General features: G+C 41.3%; 1 protein-coding gene across 1 annotated transcript; it reads left to right on the top strand.

The window, feature by feature from the left end:
- Positions 1 to 3,289: 3,289 nt before the first annotated feature.
- LOC119723816 (TSC22 domain family protein 4-like) lies at positions 3,290 to 4,747 on the top strand. The gene has a single exon (XM_038194692.1). The coding sequence runs from the start codon at positions 3,872 to 3,874 to the stop codon at positions 4,730 to 4,732; it is 861 nt and encodes a 286-aa protein (XP_038050620.1). The 5' UTR covers positions 3,290 to 3,871; the 3' UTR covers positions 4,733 to 4,747.
- The last annotated feature ends 16,627 nt before the right edge of the window (positions 4,748 to 21,374 follow it).

Below are 21,374 nucleotides of genomic sequence, written 5' to 3'. Positions count from 1 at the left end.
TATATGGGAGTCCAGAGAGGCCACAGAAAGCTTATTCTCGACCATAACCCAATCTAAAAACACGTTAAAATTGTGCAACAGGAGGATTCCAGTCAAACCAGTGAGTTTGGCGGTTTTGAGACATCATCTTTCATTGAATTTTTTTTTTTTTCATTTTGCCGACGCGCATGGCTACGGCGACGCGCGCGCATACCAGAAACCGGAGACTTTTTTTTTTTGGCCTAAAGTGATCAGATCGCACCACAGAGCAACTACAATCCAAAAAAATGTTTCGGGGCCGTTAAGCGGGCCCGAACCCCAAACCCTTATTAATTTTTATTGGGACCCACTTTTTGGGGTCCACATTTTTTCTTTGGCCCCCCCCCCAAAAAAAAGGTGTTCTGGATCCGCCCTTAGCGTTGGCTTAACAAAGAAAAGAAGAATAGCTTTTATGTCATTCCAACTTTTGTTGGCTAGATCATCAAACACAATTACCTTTTGGTACATACGCAATCAATTGACCTGCTCGACTCAGATGAGGGTTTCTTACCCCAAACGACCCATGGAGTAGCCCAAAAAAAATCTCCACCTTGATTTTTTACTAGTACAAACAAATGAAATTTGGTTAATGGTATCAAACGTTCATTTTTCTACTAAAAGAAATTCGGAAATTTGCTTTGGTCTTAAACGCATTTTCCGATTTTCTGCTAGTGGAAATTCGGAAATTTACTTTGGTCGTAAAAGCAATTTCCGATTTTCTGCTAGTAGAAATTTGGTTTGGACGTAAACGCAATTTCTGCTTTTCTGCTAGCAGAAATTCGGAAATTTGGTTTGGTCGTATAAACGCTCTTTCGGATTTTCTGCGCCTTGAAATTCGGATATTTGGTTTGTCCACTTTTCGACCGCCTGTGTACAAGAAAATTAAAAATCCAAATTTTTGATAATAGAAAAATTAAAATTCAGAGAGAGGACTTCATTTCAACCATGATTCTGTTTTTGTTCTAGCAGATTTTTGAGAAAATGGGTTGTCCACTTTTGGTCCTCCATATGTCTGGCCATACTTTTTCATTTTCCAATTTTGTTCACTTGTTGATATATATTTGCTTTGTCATTGTACTTTTGTTACTTTGTTGGCCGAATAAATAATAATAATAATGATACGTAGAGCGTTTGTAATATACGCGGCCATCTTCGTGAGACCGGGGGCGAATTGCTACGGCGCTATAGGATCTTTGATGCAAAGTCTACTGTGTGACTGGTGTATGGATATCCACTATCCAGTCTTTATGGGTGCAGTGAACTAATTCAAGTGAGAATTTCTACGCGAGCTGATTAGCATAAAAAGTTGCCCCACAGTTTCTGTTGAAAACGGAGACCGTTTGGCTTTAAAAACGGTGGAATTGTGTAAATGTAGCCAACGATCAACTCCCTGTTTTTTTTTTTTTTGGGGGGGGGACTTCCATCTGAGGGCAGGCTTGATAAAATTATGGTTGAAAATGGGTCCTATTTGCCTGAGAAAGTGGAAGGATGCCACTTGTAAAACGGCTACATGCAGGCTTGGGAACTATCACTTTTCGGGAGGTGATTTTGTTTTGGTGTGAATATTTAAAAATGTAATCGGCTAATCTACCCAAAATTGAAAAGAAATGAAAAGATGAAATACAAGACAATAATTAAATTTTTGTTTGAGAAACCCCAGTGATGTTGGCTTGCATGTTATTTGGCCCTGAACTTTGTTGATTTTACACTGTTTTCAATGGGGCTTGAATTGGTTCAGTGCACCCATATATATAGAGATCAGTGGGCCGTACGCATAATTTTTATTCCTAGGAGGGTTAGGGGCAATCAAGGGCGGATCCAGAACACAATTTTTTGGGGGGCCACAATTTTTTTTTTTGGATTTTAGATGCTCTGTGGTGCGATCTGAGGCAATTTCTGACCACTTTAACCAATGTTTTTTTGAGGAAAAGATGGTGGTGTACTCATTGCCTGCCTTTATTTTATATATAAAAAAAAATTGGTTTCGTTTTGTTGGGGGGGGGCATGGCCCCCTTTGGCCCCCCCCCCCTGGATCCGCCCTTGGGGGCAATGTCATGAATAATTCATGTTTATCCATGAGAACGGACAATGACATCAACAACATTGTTGTTAGTTACTCAACTGGTTACAATACATTAAAGCATTTTAAAGAGCTACCACACAGTAGCCTAGTGGATAGCGAGATGAGCTATGGATACAAAGATCCCTGGTTCGAATCCACGTTGTCGTTGCCTGCTCATTTTCATCAGCTATTTTTCTTCTCCAAATTCATCACTGAGATAATTTTAAATTAAGGGAAAATAGAACGAGAACCTAAATCTTGCAATGATTCAAAGGAAAAACCGAATTATTCATGACATTGCCCCTAACCCTCCTAGGAAAAAAAATTACGCGGGCCGTACCAAAGACCATAGAGCGCGCCCGTAATGCGCTATGTGGTCTTTGGCCGTACCCACGTTCTAGCTGTGAACGTCTCAAATCTGATTTTTCTGAAAGCATCCACATTTATTATTTATTAATTTGTTTAAGTACTCTAATTTTCTCATTGTTTAGCATGCAATAAAAACAAAAGTTTAATATTTGTTGACATAATGACCAATCATCACACAAAGTCGTTAATTATTAATTTAATGCCCCCAAAATCAAAACGTTTCTACTCTTTCTACTTCTACTTGGATTCAAATTTGTAGCAGGGTGACCGTAAGGTCCTAGCCAAATTCTGCTAAATGCACATCAAAAATCTGTCAGATTTATAAAAAATCTGCCAAATTCCCCAGAATTACTCGAAATACAATACGAACACTTAAAATCACATGGAGATTGGTAGTATTGCCTTAATTAAGATTCAAATTACATAATAAACAATCTAGTCCCATAAAGATGTTGTGAAATTATTGGTAAATTTCGGGCAAAACACAGATCCGGCCACGACAAAGTCCGTTTCCCAGTGAACCTCAGTACCTAGACAAACCAACTTATCCGATTAGGCAAGGGTTTGCTTGAAAGGATTGAAGCTTTTTTAAACAAATGTACACGTTTTAATTCAAATTTGCTGTTTTTCTGTCAAATAACCATTTTTGAAGAATTCTGCCAGAAATCTGCCAAAAAAATCCATTCTGTCAAATTTTCGGTCAAACTCGTTTTTTTTTTACAAAAATTCTGTCAAAGTTAGCCGAAAATCGGCTAAAACGGTCACCCTGGTTTGTAGTCAAAAGGCAGGTTCCCCCACACAATGCATGCTTTGATATCTGCGCGTGACACACTGATCGCTGGTTTTCTTGTATTTCATGCAGGTTGGAATGCGTGTAGAGTACCAGTGAGACACATGATTCGCCATTTTAGTTTTTTTAATATCGTGTCGGTATGAAGTGCTACGGTCGGTTTGGTACTTTGAATGAGGGTAATGTGAAATGAATATAGGAGTTTGGCGGGTGAAGGTTAGTCTCGATTTGTTTGAGCTGGTATTAGCGTGTTTTCCAATGGAATTGGCGTCTAAGTGAAGGGGGCGAGTAGGCCTAATGGCGTCCCCTCTACCTACCTAGCTAGGCCCATCGGCCTGAATATCGCATAGTGTAGGGTGAGTACAGTAGGTACACTATGACCACAGGGTGAATGCCCCACCACAGGCATGGCCCATGCCCGCTTAGGAAATTAAACAGACTGGGTAGGCCTAACTGTGTTAGGCCTAACGTTAATGTGTTTTTGGAGAAGTTGTGTTTCGATTCTGTGCCTGCATGCCGTGTCTACTGCTTGTGAATGATGTTACCGCGTTCCCATACGTGTGTAATTTAGCCTGGACCTCGCTTCGTGTACACTGTGTGTATGTTTGCATGACAGCAATTACTTTAAGACCATGGAAAAGCAAGACAGGCACGCCTCCAACACACATCATGTCGACATGAGAAAGGATGCGTTGCTCAATACTGTGCCTGTTGTGGCTGCAAACAGATGTGATCCAGACGAGGATCCTGAACTACAATATTTGGACCAGGACAAGATCAACAATTCCAAGAAGAAGAGTTTTTTCCAGATCACGAGCGTAACAGAAAATGTCAATGATGAAAACGACAGTATGGACGAGCTTGACGAAAGCCGAGTAGATGATTTGTCCACAGCTGATCTGTCAAAACTCAGTTTACAGACAGATATTGAGCATTCAGAAACTGAAGACTCACCAAACCCACTGGGTGCTGGTTATGGCATCAACCCAAATGCTGCAATGAACCCTAACTCAGAGGCCAACGGGAACGGCCCCTCCAGGTTTAAGTTGGTAAAAGTTGCTCGCATTGAGCCAATTAAAAGGGGCCGATGGACATGCAAAGACTTCCCCAGTGAACCCCAGCCAGGCTCTGAGAGTACAGTGGCCAAGACGGAACAGATTCGAGACAATGTGTCTGGCAGCTCAAGTGCAGCCAGCTCTGTGCATTATGTGCCTGGAGAGAACCCGCCCACAGAAAATCCACTTGCAGACACAAACTCTGCCCCCCAGCAACCGCCCCCACCGTCCAAAGACAACACACCGAAGGAGACATCAGACTCCGTAGATAAGAAAGACTCATCTTCAACTCGGCCAGATCGCAGGCCGAGTAGCAAAACGGACTCAAATAAGGAGGGCTTGAGCAAGAAAGAATCCAGTGCAGGGGATCTTTTATCGCTAGATTCCTTGAGTGTTGAAATGCATGCTGATAACCAGTCAGAAAATGATGAAAGGTGAGTTTGGACTTACATTATATAAAGGAGTGCTGTGGCTGTGATATTGATTGAGTCTCAGCCCTCTGCTTTAGAGCTGAGTCAATTTGAATAATTGATTATTCAAATATTGGGAAAGATTCCCATATCTGGCCATCACTTGTCATCCTGTGCACAAACCCTTTGAGACTGATCTGAAAATTTGTAAGTGTTTTCTCAGTAAATACTTCAAAATGCAATTTTTTTTCCCTGCTAAATTTGACTTTTCATGACATAGGCCTAGCTCTACTGAGTGGAGCGTTGAATTACGGGTACCCCTCCATACAAACGTGCTCCTTGGGTGTGTTCAAAGCCCATACTGTCGTACGGCGCGGCGCGGATTGGAGTACGTATTATTACACGAAACAGTCGTTGATAAAGCGCGACTTGTTTTTCTTCGTGATCGAGCAACGACGGTGACATCACGTCAGACGCCCTCATTGACGTGACAAGCTAATTCAAGAACTGAGCCTCCATGCAAACACATTGAACTGTAAGTTTTCAGACTATTTTGCTGTTTTTTTCCAAAATGTTCGCTGTTTGGGAACAATATAAGGGGTCTCATGGAATGTCAAGAATGTATAGATCAATCCAGGATAACTGTCTTTCTCATTTGTAATCTCTTTACCGTTTTTTGGGGGTCTTTTTGTCCTCGCGTGGGTTTGTGACTATGCTACTGTGATGGTGCTACCAAAGTATGGCGAATCGGTGGAGCGTTTGTATGGAGGGGTACCCGTAATTCAACGCTCCACTCAGTAGAGCTAACATAGGCCTATCTCTTTCTGATGGCTGATAGGTAACAATTAGAATACAGGTCAACTCGTACGCGAGCCAACTTGTACGCGACCAACTCGTACGCAGGACAACTCGTACGCAGGACAACTCGTACGCTGACCAACTCGTACGCGAGCCAACTCGTACACGAGCCAACTCGTATGCGGGACAACTCGTACGCGGACCAACTCGTACACAAGCCAACTTCATCCCCAAGCGTAGCACAAGTCATGCAAGTACATTTACTGAAACGTTTGGTTCGGGCGTGTTCGGGTCACATGGAAAGATGAAATTAGGTCGGTCAGTCGTCCGGAACAATTTTTATTTCTAAAGGGGATCATTTTGTGTTACTGAGAGGTCCCAATTAGGTTGCAACATTTATTTATTTTTTTTAATTATCGAAACTGGAAAGACTCCCATATCTGGCCATCACTAATTTTTCCCTTCAGTGACCTATCAGCCATCAGAAAGTTTATAATATAGCCCTGTCCGCACTGGACTTTTTTTGGTCAAACTAACCGAGACTATGGGTACTTTTCCATTTTAAGTCCAGTGCGGACAGCCTAGGACGTTTTCCTCTCGGTTACTTTTCCTGAGTCCAGCGGTTACTTTTACTGGCCAACTGCTGCCCAGGAAAACTTCCCACGCGCCCAGGAAAACTGACCAGGTCACTTTTCCCGAGACGATAAGTCCAGTGCGGACAGTGCGAGTCGGTAAAAGCGTACATCCGGCCCGAGCGCCCTGTTATGCATAACAGAGACCGCACGAACCTGCACGTGCAGTGGCCGAACATTTTGTAGAAACACGCTGCGGTGTATCATCAAGTCCGAGCAGTAAAATCTCGTTAAAATATATATTTCAACGGAAAAATACATACACAGAGAAGAGAGATCACGTTCTGAGAATTAATTCTCTTTCTCCACTGATGTATGTTATTTTCTACGATCCAAATTCGTCCTGATACGCTACTGTAGTCTTTCACGGAACATCATGGTCCGGTACCGTACGTAGGCCGTAGTCACTGGTTCCTGACCCACATCATAGCTTCGATTTTGTAAGCATGCGGTGGGAACCAACGAATACTGATGGCACTGCTGCCGCACGGAACTTCGTACAGCGGCATGGCTTCGACGACGTGCATCACAAATGCGTCAGAATTATAGGCCTGTTCGTCAAGATTTAGCGTGTCAAGATGAAATTATATCGTGTAAACGATTATGTTGTGCATGCAAATGGCGTGTGTAATATTACTGTGCGTATCGGCGGCTGAAAATGTGATCGGCAATTTGTTTTCTGTGTACAATGGAGTCATTATACTGACACTGCGACAGCTCGGTTACTTCTCCCACGCGGTCTGGGTAAATTTTCCCGTGTCGAAAGTCCAAGTGCGGACAGTGGTCACATTTAACCATTTCTCATTTTACCATCGTCTCGGTAAAACCTTCAAAAAAAAAAAGTCCAGTGCGGACACGGCTTATGTCCTAAAAAGTCAAAATTAGAAGGGAAAATATTGAGGTATTTACTAAAAAAACACTCTCAGACCAGTCTCATAGGGTTTGTGCACAGGGTGACAAAGTGATGGCCAGGATATGGGAATCTTTCCTCGAAACTTGTGAACTTGTACATCTTTGCATTAACCCTAACGTACCTGAATCCATCTAAATCCACCCCCCTGTTCCGGGGGATTTCGGCGGATTTAGGATACCTCCATATTACACAAACTGGGGGATTTTGATGGATTCAGGATTGGAAGCCCAGCGGAACTGGCGGATTTTTATGGTTTCAGGATACCTCTATTTTGAGCTGTTGGGGGACTTTGATGGATTCAGGATCTCAACAGTTGAACTCTTTTGTAATGTTTGTGGTCAAGTAAATACTGCTGGCACTAGCCCTGGCAAGTCTGTCACATACTGAACAAACATGTACACACATGTACCGGGTGGACTTGCATGGAGGGTCACGTGCTGGAGGAAAGATACAAATAATGCGCGAAAACGTGACGAACGCAACACCGTTTACGCGCAAAGAGCACCATGTGCATCGCTAATAATTATGTGTGCGCATCGCGTAAATACTCGGTGCGCATTTCTAGCTTCGCGCGCATTGAGCTAGGTCACGTGCTGGAGGAAAGATACATTTAGCTCCATTACTTTACGTTAATTTGTTGCGCGTCTACGAGAGACAACCAAAATGGCGGAGATTTATCGCACAGTGAATGGGCGCATGTGGACGCGCTGCCGATCTAGTCTTTTCATTCTATCTATGGTTTACGGGCTGAAACACGCGCTAATGTCTTTCACACAAATTTTGTGCGCGAGATGTATTCACTTCGGTACTCCATGCTGGGGTCACCATGCATTGGTGTATTTTGATGGATCCTATGCCACAACACACATCACAATTTTCATGCGAGCATGGTATCCTGAATCCGTCAAAATCCACCACAAATTTACAATGTAGGTGATGGATTTTGAAGACTCTATGGAAAAACATGCTGTATTTTCGTTTATGCCACCATGGTATCCTGAATCCGCCAGAATCCATTAAGACTTTTGCTGGTGGACTTTGGCGGATTCAGGATACCTCCAGCATCTACACTGGGGGATTTTGATGGACTCAGGATACCAGCATTTTTTGCATGACAAAATTGGTGGATTTTGGCGGATTCAGGATACTTTCTAGTAAAAGAGCCCCGAGTTAGGGTTAACCCCTTAAGGACGGGGTGTAATGGGGACATTCCTCCACACATAGAGCAAGTGGCTCGCATGACTGCACAGCCTTTGTGTGGTAGCGGGACTGCACAAAAGCAGCAGCTGTGGAACTACCCACTAGCTGTGTGCCTCGGCATACCACAGCTGGCAACTGCATTCCAATGAGGATAAGCGGCCGCGGCCATGACCATGACCGCTTCCCGTGCGCATGGGGTTAATGGAATTGAAATTGTTGATATGGCTACAATCACAGTCTAGACTTGTTTTGGTATTGCATTTGCGATACCGCGGTATCTAGGGCTGAGTCAATTCGAATAATTGAATATTTGAATATTCGACCTTCCAATCGATCGAATATTCGAATATTCGGTTATTTGGCCATTCCAAATTCCCTCAAGCAAAAATATGCCATTCATGTACATGTAGTTAACGTACGTGAGCATGTCAGCATGATTTCTTCACAGGTAAGTCGGGTATTTGACAACAATCAGTTGTTCTTCAGTTGTCAGTAATTTAAAGATTAACAATCACCAGAGAAGCTAGAATGAAGGATTCCTTGTTTGCATGGGGGACGTATTAAGCCGTGAACCCCAAACACGGCGGGTGGCGTCAGCTATTGTGACTCTCCGACCCTTGACTCGCAAACGGGAATCGAGCATTTCTATTACTGGAAGCTTCTTGAAGTCTACAAAACGGTGTACTTCCTAGTCACAGTATTGAGGATAAAAAATCACTTTTATAGTAATAACTCGCACTTTTGTCACCAAGAATTGAGGAAATGATTTTATATCATTTTAAATAAACTTATTCTCAACAACCAAAAACTCCAAGAAAAAAACCTATGATATTTAATGTCTTTATTCAATGAAATATGGGTCTTTGAATTGTAAATGCATAATTAAGTTTATGCAAATAATGGGCGTGGGCGCAGCATACACACGCCCCAGCTTGACATGTGCAAAGCAGTATTTCCTTGTTTGCCCACAGGGGATGTATTATAAGCTGTGTACCCAAAACACGAAGGGTGACATTTCAGCAACCCACCCTAAAGATAATAAAATCGCCAGCCGAGCTCCGGCGGGCGCATTGGTGGCGGGATAATTAGGGCACAGGTGCGCTGACCCGGTTCTTTTGTCTGGCTAAGTGCGTGCTCTGGAGATAACTTTCTAATAAATAGGCCACTAAAAGGTTTGGATATTCCAACTTGCAAAATTTTGATACATTTTGTCTAGCTGTGGTTTTCTATGCTGGGAATCAGGGGTACGGTGCGGTGAGTTGACCGCAAAGTCTGTCTGGCGAAATCCTCTCTGTTGTCTGCCCTTTTTCTTGCGTTTTGCTTGACTTGGAGGACATAAGCCAGAGGTTCCCTTTATTATTACTGAAAGTATAATTGCTGAACTACTTTTTGAAGTGTTTATGTATGTTTTATTTGTGCAAATATTGGGTGCAATTAGCAGACTAACCCAGCGAACAAAGCTGACGGACAGCGAACGAAAATGTGTTCGATTAAAAGGGTGCTCTGATCAGTTGAGAGAACTAGATTATTTTGTACATGTACATGTATATAATTACGGAGGCATTGAGGCGAACATCTAACAGCCATAATAAATTTACTCCTAAAAGTAAACAAGAAATTCTTTTAGAAAAATCCCAGAGTCCGTAACGTAAATGAACCAAGGTTTTCAAAGCATTTTAATGTAATGTTGGGTTCATGACAAGTTTTCTGCAACACCGCCACGTGCTGTGGGCAGCATACTGCGTGCAAGGCGATTCCCTATAACCACGTGCATTCGACACGATTGAACAGGCGATGGAAAACTTTTGGGGGAATTGGCTTCGCTGTATCAGTGTAATGTACTGCTTCTTGTGCGACCCTGTGCAAGCAGTACGTCCTCAAAATAAGTACATGAAAACGGAAAATACAAAGGCCCACACAGAAAAAAGAAATCAAGTTCTTTGCATGAGATTGCAGAGGTCTTCTACATCGATGTTGGTATGCCATTTTCGCGATGTCAATAGCCGATCAAGTAAGCCCCTCCCACTGCGCACGTGGGCAAATTAACACGTGCTCCTCTCCAATGCCACGCTGCATTTTCCTATGCTGCACACATGTACATGTAACACCAACGCGCGGGGAAACTTGCCAGGATCGCATCGGGGAAAACAGAGGCGGTTTTCTTTTGAAAATAGGGATTGTAAGTAGGACAACAACAAACAAAAATACAGACAACGGAAACGTTATTACTCATGCTAGAAGTTTGATATGAAAAGGTGTCAGGAAGTGTTTTGTGAAGACATGAAAGACAAAATGTCTTGTTTATCTTGTCGGAAGCATCAGCGATTGGTGTTGCAGTCCGGCGTTAAGAAAATGGGTTGGCTTTATACTGCAAGCACTCCCAAAGCAGAAGTAATATATGTATGGCATTATTGCTTGGCATATATACAAGCTACTTTTATGTTTTTTTTGGCAGCAACTTGAAACTTAACTTTGAGAATACACTGTTGTTGTTAAAAAAAAGTGTTTTCCACCTTTTTATTTCATTGCATATCACCACCGAATATTCTTATTCGAAAATAAATATTCGAATATTCGATTATCGATCGAATATTCGAATATTCGGCACAGCCTTAGCGGTATCCAGTGACAAAAAAATTTCCCCGGATCAGATGGCTCAGCATCGCATGTGAATCCAGGCGAGTCCGTTCCCTTTGCACGTGCACCTCGCACGCATATAGCACGGAATCTAGCTCCATGACTGAAGCCTGTAAGTTTTGGCGTTTTTTCTTGTTGCTGATATTCTTGAGAACTATGTTTTTGGCGAAAATTACACATGATGATGTAGATTTCAAATCTCTCAAACAATCACGGAGAAGCAATTATCAGACCATTTTTTTTTTTCACGACCGTCAAAACATTCCCATGTATAAAACATTGTTGAACTTTCCGTCCAGACACAATACACACAAAGAAAACCGCAAACACGGCGGCGTTAGCAACCATGTTTTTGTTGAACGCATCGCATAGTGCATGCAAAGGTCATGTACACCGACAGCAGTGTTGTGAAATTGTGCATGTTTCGTGTCGAATGATACGTTGGAAATTTGGGTTGGCAGAAAAAAAGATTAGGAATATGGAAAAAGTCAAAGTGATTAAACGAACTGACAGTTTAAAGGCCATAGAAGCAAACTTAAAAAATAAACGGAACTGGGCTTGGGTCATTGGCTACAAGATAAAGATGACAATGGGGACTTTGTGTGGGACACAGAGTGGCTTTTTCACACACACAAAAGTTCCGTTTTTTTCAAGCAGCCGTTCCGTTTTTTTTTCAAGCAGACCCAGTTCCGTTTTTTTTCTCCAAGCAGTCCCTGTGGCATCTCTGCACTACGGGACCGCTACGCAATCGCTACGCTATAAATTTTGCTTGCGAAAAAAAAATCTGCTTCCGTTTGTTTGTAGAAACGCAGCGACTTAGAACATTGTGCACTGGCCGTACGACACAGCGAGAGAAGCTTTGAAATAAACCACGATCCAAACGCACGTCCCCTGTACGATACTGGTACCATGATGCCATTCATACGACATGCATACTAACACGCATACTAACACTGACGTAGAGCACGTGCTGTTTTGTGCTGTATAGTTCCAGTGCTACGTACGTACAGACGTCTCACCAAAGTGCACTTACAGAGCTAGAGGGTTCTGTGGACCACACCATTTGTGATACGGGGTGTGCTTTCTTGAGAACAATATACCAGCATTTCCACTGTTTCAAAATTACAAATAATACTTTTATGGGGTCTGAAACATTTCCTTGTTCGCAAATAAGTTCTTCAACATCAAAATGAAATTTTCTTAAAGAATTTATTCGACAAACAATGTAAAATTCTTAATTTAAAAATGGCCTCAACGTGCTGATTTTTTTTTTTTAAGAATGTTGCGATCGAAAAAATGGTTTTTGACGTTGTATTACTTGTTGCTGATAATAGCAATTTTGATAAGTTTGGTAGTAAAAAAGGCAATTAGCAATTATTGCCACAAGGCAAGTTTTTTTAATGCTCAAGGCATGCGTTGCTTTGTCAAATGCTGCCGGGAAAATGTGGCAGTATTTCGCTGGCGGGCCAGACACAGCCCACAAGCCGGCGCAGGTTGGCCCGCACGCTGGGATAAGAAGCAATTCACGGTGATCGTTTGTCATCGTCATCATCTACAATTATTTATTGTATTTTTTTACATTTAACAAATATGAGATTCCTTCTTCAAATAGTGTTGTAGCATGTGGAAATTGCAATCACCGATGACTTTTTCTGTCTGAGACGTGACACTCGTGTACGATGATTGTTTTACAATTTCTCTTCCTGCCGAAGGAACTTTAAAATCTGAACTACTGCTACGCCGATGCGACAAGGCCCCAAATTGAAACTGGACTGAATTAAAACCAAGACAATTTCCGGAAAAATGTGATGGCCCAAAACCTACACATTACATGCAAAAAGGGAGGGAGAAACTCAGAGAACCGCTTGATTTAATTTTCAGACTGTCTTGAATCATGACATGGCTAAAAACTAGTGTTTAGCTATGGAGGTGCGATGTACATGTAGGCCTAATTACTCCCTGTATTAATTAGTTTTAGATTGATTAAATTACACTGACTTCAAACTTAAAATCAATAAAAGTTAAATAAATGTTCAAGCGATTTGTTCTCGCACTTAATGATAAACTAAATACCTGAACTTTTGGCAAAACATTGAGGAACTAGTAATAGGTTAAACATCAGAAAGCATCCTTGGAACAGTTTATAATTATGTACATGTTCTCAACTTTGAATACAAAAGGAATTTTATAAGAGCAAGAGAAGATATACCTGTACTTGAAGCAAATTAAAAAATTCTCCTTATTAAAATTCTGCTTTAAAAAAATTCTGGGGAAAATGGCCAGGACTTGCCTCAGATTGCACCACAGAGCATCTAGAATCCAACATTTTCTGGGGCCCTTAAGCGGACCTCGAACCTCACGCCATAAGGGCTTTGCGGACTAAGGCCGCATCTCGATAATGAATGCCCGTTATTTCCCGTTCTGTCTGCGTTCTGGACGATCAGTCTGCAGTTGTCAAGGAGGGCGGGAATCTGCAGACTGGAAGGGTGTGTGCGTTCAAGCACGGCGAGTTTAATGAGCTAGACCAGCCGTGCGCTTTTGTTATCTCAACAATGATGCAATGAATAAACATCGAGTCACTGTAGACCTCATGAATACACACGGCCGGAACGCAGAAAGACGTTCCGTTTTGTTATCAAACAAAACATTGTACATTATGATTGTGTGAGCAGGAACCGGCCTTTTAAATACAAGTGAATATAATAGCGAAGCGAAGCGAAGATCGAAGCGAATTCGTCATCTGCAATCGTTTCCAGAAAGGTTTCTGTAATTAATATAATAATTTATTTCATGGCGAGAATATCCGGGGCAACATTCCGGGTTGTAAATCACTGCTTAACGCTTGGAAAGAATTGTGAGGGTCTAAAAGTATGCGATTCAATTCTTATTGTTTTGACGTACATAAAAGGCCAAGTAGTAAAATGTTTTAAGAAAAGAATACATGAAACAGCCGTTTTGCTGGCGGGGATTTCCCCCCAGTACGCAAGGCAAACAGTCAGCTCCCAAATACAATTGCGTATTAATTCAAGTGGCTGTGATCCTGGTAACACGATGCGTCGACGACACATCCAAAACGGTATGCATTTTAGTTTGCCGACCGCACATGCAAGACGCAGAAGGACCTGACGCACAGACTTCGTGCACATTTCACCAAGTTAGTGACAAAAGGGGACATTTTGCTGCGTCGTACTACTGCAAGTAGTGGTACAGCTTCAACAACTTGGACAAATGGAATTTCCTTCTCCAAGTTGCACATTTAATTCGAATCCCGATGGTCATGACAATTTGGTATTCGACTAGTGAGGATCCGACGTTGACTCCATCTATGATCTAGACCACATGCTCCATCGCTATTAACAGAATCGTTTGAAATCATATTAACCTAAAGTGTTTTATAACTGGATAGTAAACTTTTTGGATTAAGTACGGAATGATTTTGAGTAGGAGAGTGCAGTTAGATAGAATGATAAAATAATGGGGCATAATATTATAGTCACGTCACCATGCATAGTCACTCTGACTAATTTATATAAAAACGCATGGTTTTTTTAATTAAATATAACATATCAATATTTATGATTGTATAACAATAAAACGATTTCAAAAATTAGGCATGTGAACAACCTCATCAAATGCAAAATGTAATGAACTAAGTTCGGGGTAAATATTTTCGAGAAATGAACATCGCACTGGTTAAAAAATTTATTCCCCGGCCGGGTCATGCCCGCACCGGTACGTAGGCACAGCTGCCTAATAATAAACTCCCCAGCCCCACTCATACGACTGCACGGTGAACAGCCGTTGACAACTCCAATCTATCCTGGCCTTTGTGGGAAAGGGTTGGCTCATTGCCAAACAGAGCGTGGGAAACAAGACAAACATGTATATCGTCATAGCTACGAAGTTCTACCACCAATGAGAAGACCCGATGCCAACATCCGAGCAAAACTGTTTCAGTCGACATGGCTGATAGGTCATAAAAGCGGCACAGCTAGGACCGCCCAAAACTCATCACGGTTGAAATTCATGCGGATTTCTCGAACACTTCCATCATAGCAACATAATTGTCAAGGAAACCAGTGACGTGCAGTGAAGGCCCTCGTAAATAATCATGAGTCAGTTTCTACCAAAAAGTCTTCCATAATGATATTGGGTGATTTAAGTTAATCTACTTGTGCTCTTTTGTCTGTACTAGATATTGGTGTACTCCTAAAACTGTGAAATAGGCCTACACGACCAAGTGGTTTTCTTGTGCATAGACATTTTCAACCCTCTGAAAATTAGTTTTTATTCTTTGATTATTTTTTAGCTCCCATTAAAAAAAATTGCTCGGCCGCGGTAAAACAAACTTTATTATTCGTTGATTTCGATGTCACATTCAGAAGTGAATGACACCATATTATTTCGTAAAGCAAGGAACATGATTACACTCATCATTTTTCTTACATTCTAGATTGTGGAAATGAACTCTCTAATACCTCGCACAGTCAAATTAAATTTATGAAAATGACAATGCATATATGGAACTTCGGTAGGATAATTACTATTTTGGGGGTGTGGGGCATTAATTCTTCGAATGCTTTATTACTCCACATTAATTACAAATAATTATATTATAATGAATACCGAAGGGTCTCTTGATGAAGTCTAAATATTTTTGAACAACATTTCATATCATTGCCATGATGTGGTAACTTGTGATGGTCTCCCCGTCTCGTCAAGTAAATGGTGGCTTCTTGAGTACCTACTCAGAAATCGACAAGGAAATGTTAAGACACATGTATATTGTACATATTAGGCCAAGCAAATTTTCAATACATAACAAAATGTTTGATGTCCAAGGAATCCTCATTTAATTAACAATAAGTTGATTTTTAAGTCAGGTTTTTACCAATCATAACAACAAAGTTGCGATTTTATTCCCTGGACCTTTATTCTGTCCGGACGCGCGGAGAAAACACCGCGATGCGGCCAGACACAATGCCACACAGCCCACCGCTCGCTACGCGTTTGGCACGGTCAAAGTATAGTTCAGATCCCGCTCCACACTGCACAACACAGCAGCAGGGATAATACGTGCACATTACCACGTGTCAAACAAGTCTGACAATGGCCGATCCCGCTCCACACAAAATGCCAACCGCGTACAAAAATACATGATGCGGTAGTAGACTATCAGTCTGGTTCCAACTCTCGCGACCGTTGTCGGCCACAATTTGCTCGTTTCGCCTCTGTTCCTCCATGGTTGTACCATGGAGTTATTTCTCCGTGGTTACTTGTACTTGTGCCTCTCTATTATTACAATCGAAACCGTCGGATCGAACACGTACGTATTGTACGAAAACTGGCGTTAAACCACCATGTTTTCTTTCGGATAATACCAGAAAAAAATTACTTGCTAAAAAGGCTTATACTAGGCCCCCTTCATTTTTGGATTTTGCATTTGACCATTTTTTGTTTTGAAGTCGGTATCGTAATATATTTTTTCCATCCAAACCAATACAATTTTTAGCGCTTTTATTAAAAGGGGCCGTCGCGCAGGTGACTAAACCAAAAGTATTTTTTTTTATATCGTGACAAATGGTTTTACTTATTAACTCTTCTTGTTGTTTAGGTTCTGGTAAGAGAATTCGTGAATGCTGGTGAAAAAAAATTTGTGAATAAGGCCGGTCTCACTAGCGCGAAAGCCAATGCCAATTTCTTGGCGCATATTTAATTTAGTTTGCAGGGTGAGCAAATGTTAAGACGTAATTTTGACTTCGCTTTGCGTGAGTTAGGTTGAACCGTTGAACATGTACATTACCGCACAAGTATAATACTAGTCACATCACATTCCTTCATGTGCTCACGAGGCGAGGCTCACAACATGGCTATTAGTTGCGGTTTTGCAGGTCGGTATTCTGCAGACTGACCGGCCATTCATATTTAAATGATCTCTCTGGCACTGAACCTGGCCCGGCGGGTCTGCAGAAGATCGGGCATATTCACACCTTTTGTTATTTAAATGAAGTGTTCTGGCCTGTGCCAGGATGGGTTGTCAAGGGATCTTTTGTTAAAAAAGTCTGCAGGATCCTTCAGAAAGAACGGGGTACCGACGCCCATTCATTATCGAGATGGGGCCTAAATTGCCCCTACGCTATAATTTCATCCTGGCTAGAACACTGCATATGTACGTGTGCATGTTATATGTGATTTCTTCTTACTACAGTGGAACGCTGATATAACGAACACTGCTATACCGAAAATTTGGCTATACCGAACATCATCCTTGACTCTCAATTTGTGTGTACAAAACATACATGTACCTAACATTGTTGTTGAAAAATATTCAACAGATTTAAAGAAAAGCAAAAAAAATCTAACAGGTACATTTATTGTAAATCAAACGCTATTTGGGCCGTTGTAATTCCCAAACGTTAATAAAATGGCCGGTGCTTCATGTTGAAAGAGTGCATGACAAGTGGCTATTATTTCCTCAAGGAATAGAAGGGAAAAACCACTTTAGTTGCTGTAGGTTTAATTTTAATTAATAAACAGAGAAACTTGGTATACTAATTACATGATTCAATAGTCGGCACATCTTCAAAGTCATCTTCTAGTAACAACCAGGGTGTGCAGGGTGAAGTTCTGCCAACGGAATTGAAAAGATGAATGGACACTGGTTTTCGTGACTCGACGTGCGGAGTGCGGAAGCGAGAAATACCACTACACTAACAATAGTCAAAAGAGGGCACTGCTGATGGGTGAAAACTGCAGGCTAACAGCAGTCGCCGTAGTAGCGCGTTTTTTTCATGGAGATCAATTCAGCGGTAGCTTTGATTTTGAAAATTAAACGTTAAAAATGACCAACACAACTTGCAATCTTCCCACTCTGCTGGTTACAGTGCTCAAGTAAACATCTAAGTTCATCAGTTTTTACACTATGTTTCCTGAAGCCTTTCAAGTTCGCCATGGGAAAGAGAAAGATTATGACCCTTGCGGATAAGCAGGACATCATCAAGAGAATAATTGATGGTGGTGCCTCCTCCCCTTCCCCCCGCCCCCTTCCCCCTCAAAAAGAGAAAAAGAATAGAGATCTACATTGTATGTCTGTTTGCAACAGAACATAGGGCTTTTCCGCATTATGCTTTTTATCAATAACACATCCCTGACTATGCATGTATGAAGTTTCAATCGAATTGTGCCTACTGCTCTTTAGATATATTATTTATGCACCTTTAAGACTACACCACAAGACCCAAGATCACCTGCCGCCAGAGTGTGCTTGAAAAATGCATGACGTCGCCGGTCAGATTTTTGAAAAGCCAACGCTTTCCACAGACTAACATCATTGAAAGCAAGTTCACATCTTTTACCAGTTGCAAAAATTAAGGTACTTCCAGTTTCATCCGGAAAGAAGGGTCAAGCGATTTTGCACATTATATAAAAAATTAAGATCCTGGATTTGAAGTCAAACAGTTGAAAAGAAGTGTAAAATCTTGTAAGCAGAATAAAAAATTAAATAAAAAAAAATCATAAAAAATCAACCGATGACATCATTGTGATGTCACTTCAGGATTTGCATATTAGTAGCAGTACCTATCCACCAAATTTCAAGACAATCAGACTTACCCTTATATGTGTTTTGAAAAATCGCATTTTTGATGACATCATCGTTACGTCACATTTTTTTTAAATTGTGTGCATATACCTATTACCTAACAAAGCTAATACAAAAAGAATTTTGAATTTAGCATGTTTGGCTCAAGAGATATGGTGATAATCTTCAAAACTTAAAAAATCTGTATAAAATCACATGATGACGTCATGATGACACCACCTCAATTTTTACGTATAACACATCCCCGCCTACCTACATACCTAGTTTCAACTCAATCGGACTTACAGTTCGCTAGATGTAGGACTTTTAAATATGCACATGTAAGATGATGTCATGTGACCCATGATGACGTCACTCTTCGGGACACATTTTATCTATAGGGACTATGCATACGCTATCTGTGAATGATGTATTCATGACACAGATTAATACCCAAAGCGAATGTTACAAAAATCATGTACAAATTCTATAGGATTTGGGATAGAACAAAAAGAAGAGGGAAGAAGAAGAAGAAGAAAAAGAAGACTACAGGTCTACATGTATGTCTGTTTGAAACAGAACATACATGTAGGGCTTTTCCGCATTATGATTTTTGTATGACTCTATGCTTTTGAGTTAATATATATGTACATGTAAACTAGACTTATGTTTGTGGACAAACACAGGGCTGTTTCGGTACCTTTTTTGTGACGTGTGACATGTAAAGTTTAAAGTATACATGTATTAAAGTTCCATCCAGAAAGGATGTGTAGTTTTGTTTATAATAAAAAAAATATGTGATTACATTCTCATAGGGCTTTGAATTATGACGTCACACAACTTTGCGGAAAAACCAAAATATCAGAACAAAAAACAAAGGCTTTTCCGCAATTTTGCCTGTGCCGCGCCTGTGCAATGGCCGTGTCATATGCGGGGACAAAATTTCATCCGGGGATCATTCAGAATAGTGCTGCAGCCGAACCGCCGAACCGAACTAAAAACAGCCGAACTTGGCCTTCCGAACCGAACCCGAACCGAACCCGAACCGAACCCAAATGTCGGTTCGGAAAGTTCAGCAAGTATTTGTTGACAGCACTAGGTATGCTAATGCTTGCAATGAAAGGGCAAAATTAAAGCGCACGGATGATTGAATTTACCGTGTTGACAAGTCACTGCATTCATCTTCATTATTTGCAGTGCTCTAGCAAGGCATACAATAGGATATCGGGCCAATACGCTTTGAAAAAATCGTACGTGCCTTGCGATTTTTTCAATGAAAATTGTGCTCTTTGCATTCATCCAGCGTGGTCAGTATCTCACGCCCTGCTGCGCTGTGTTCCAGCGTGACGTAGTACGGTTGGACCAAACCAATTGCAGTGAAGGGTGTGCTTTCCTCGGCGAAATTCACCAGAATTTTCATTTGTTTTTCACCGTATCAGAATTTAAAAAAATACTTTTTATGGAGTCTGAAACCTGTCCCATGTTCAGAATAAGTTCCTACTTTTTGCAATATATTTTGTTTGTTAAGAATGAATACGACGGACGGGACGGAACTCGTGGGGAAAACCGTCAGCACGTGTGGGAACATTTTATGGCGATCGTGTAGCGTAGGGCCCCTGTTTTGTTTTGATCAAATTAGAGTCAAAATTTTTTTTTATTGCTAAAAAAATCACCTTTATAATTAAAAGCAGACTTCGCAATTCTGTTGACACCCATTTTGCAATTTTTAATAGTTTCTTGAGGTAGAAATCATGATTTTCCTGCGCCGTTTGTACCTTGCGATTCAGCGCGCAGTGCGTGCTCACGGTACATCGCGCGGTGATCACCATCTTTATTTTGGGGTTGCGTGTTGTGTTGCCGCGTTGTCATCGTCATTTTACCCCCAAATTTCCCTAAAAAAACTCAAAACCCTGCCCTCTATCTATGACATACCTGTTTATTGAGAACCAACTAGTTAGGTCTGTCTAATAATTTTAAAGTGGAATTTGTTTCCTTAAGTCAGAAGTCGGGCCCTTCGTCGATCGCCAATTTTATCATAGTTGCCAGGCCGGATAGGGCTGCGATAGGTAACACTGTAGCAATTTACGATGTTCATTTCTCAACGTCATCAAGTCGAATTATAACAGACTTTTGTTTACATAACCGAACTTTGAGGATCAGTTGCAGCACTAATTCAGAACATCCAATCACATGGCGCCTTGATTATTAATGCTGAGTAGGACATCCAACAGCCCTTGGTCTACGGACTGTGCTGTGTATGTAGAATGAATGTAATACTGACCCGGCGGCAGTTACATGTCCTACTCAGCATTAATAAACAAGGCGCCATGTGATTGGCTGTTCTGATCCTCGGATGCGATTTTGTCCCTGCAAAGATACGGCAATAGCGCAGGCTAGGCAAAGATGCTACCGGTATGTACGGGAGTACGTTCAATGTAACGCATCACCAGTTCATTCATTGGTGCGTATCTGCTTAAAATTATATTTCATTTCACGGAACCCACTGTGGCAGCTTCTCGAAGGTTTGAATACGGTAAAAATGAGCTACAATGTATGAGCTCGAGACCTACAACACTGTAGTGCTGCAGCTGAACCACCGAACCGAACTAAAAATAGCTGAACTTGGCCTTCCGAACTGAACCTGAACCGAACCGAACCCAAATGTCGATTCGGAAGAGTTCAGCAAATATTAGTTGATAGCGAGATTTGTTTTTTGATAGGTGGCAAATTTCCAACACATCGTTTGTTAAATGTTGACAAGTGAAATCGGAATGAAAATTCCACACCGCATGTTTCTTGACCCTGGCTTGGGCAATATTTTAACCCTGCAGTATTCATCAATTCCAAATGTATTGTCAGGAAGCATTTTCCCTCAAAATACGATCTAATTAAATTATTTGTACATGAATTG

Source organism: Patiria miniata, unplaced genomic scaffold (assembly GCF_015706575.1).
Source record: "Patiria miniata isolate m_02_andy unplaced genomic scaffold, ASM1570657v1 HiC_scaffold_17, whole genome shotgun sequence".
Classification (NCBI taxonomy): Eukaryota; Metazoa; Echinodermata; class Asteroidea; order Valvatida; family Asterinidae; genus Patiria; species Patiria miniata.
The sequence above is the reverse complement of the archived record's forward strand: the minus strand, read 5'-3'. Positions and strand labels throughout refer to the sequence as shown.

What these genes read in the sequence shown, in the direction of transcription:
- LOC119723816 (XM_038194692.1), top strand. Translation starts at nt 3,872, where the DNA reads ATGGAAAAGCAAGACAGGCACGCCTCCAACACACATCATGTCGACATG.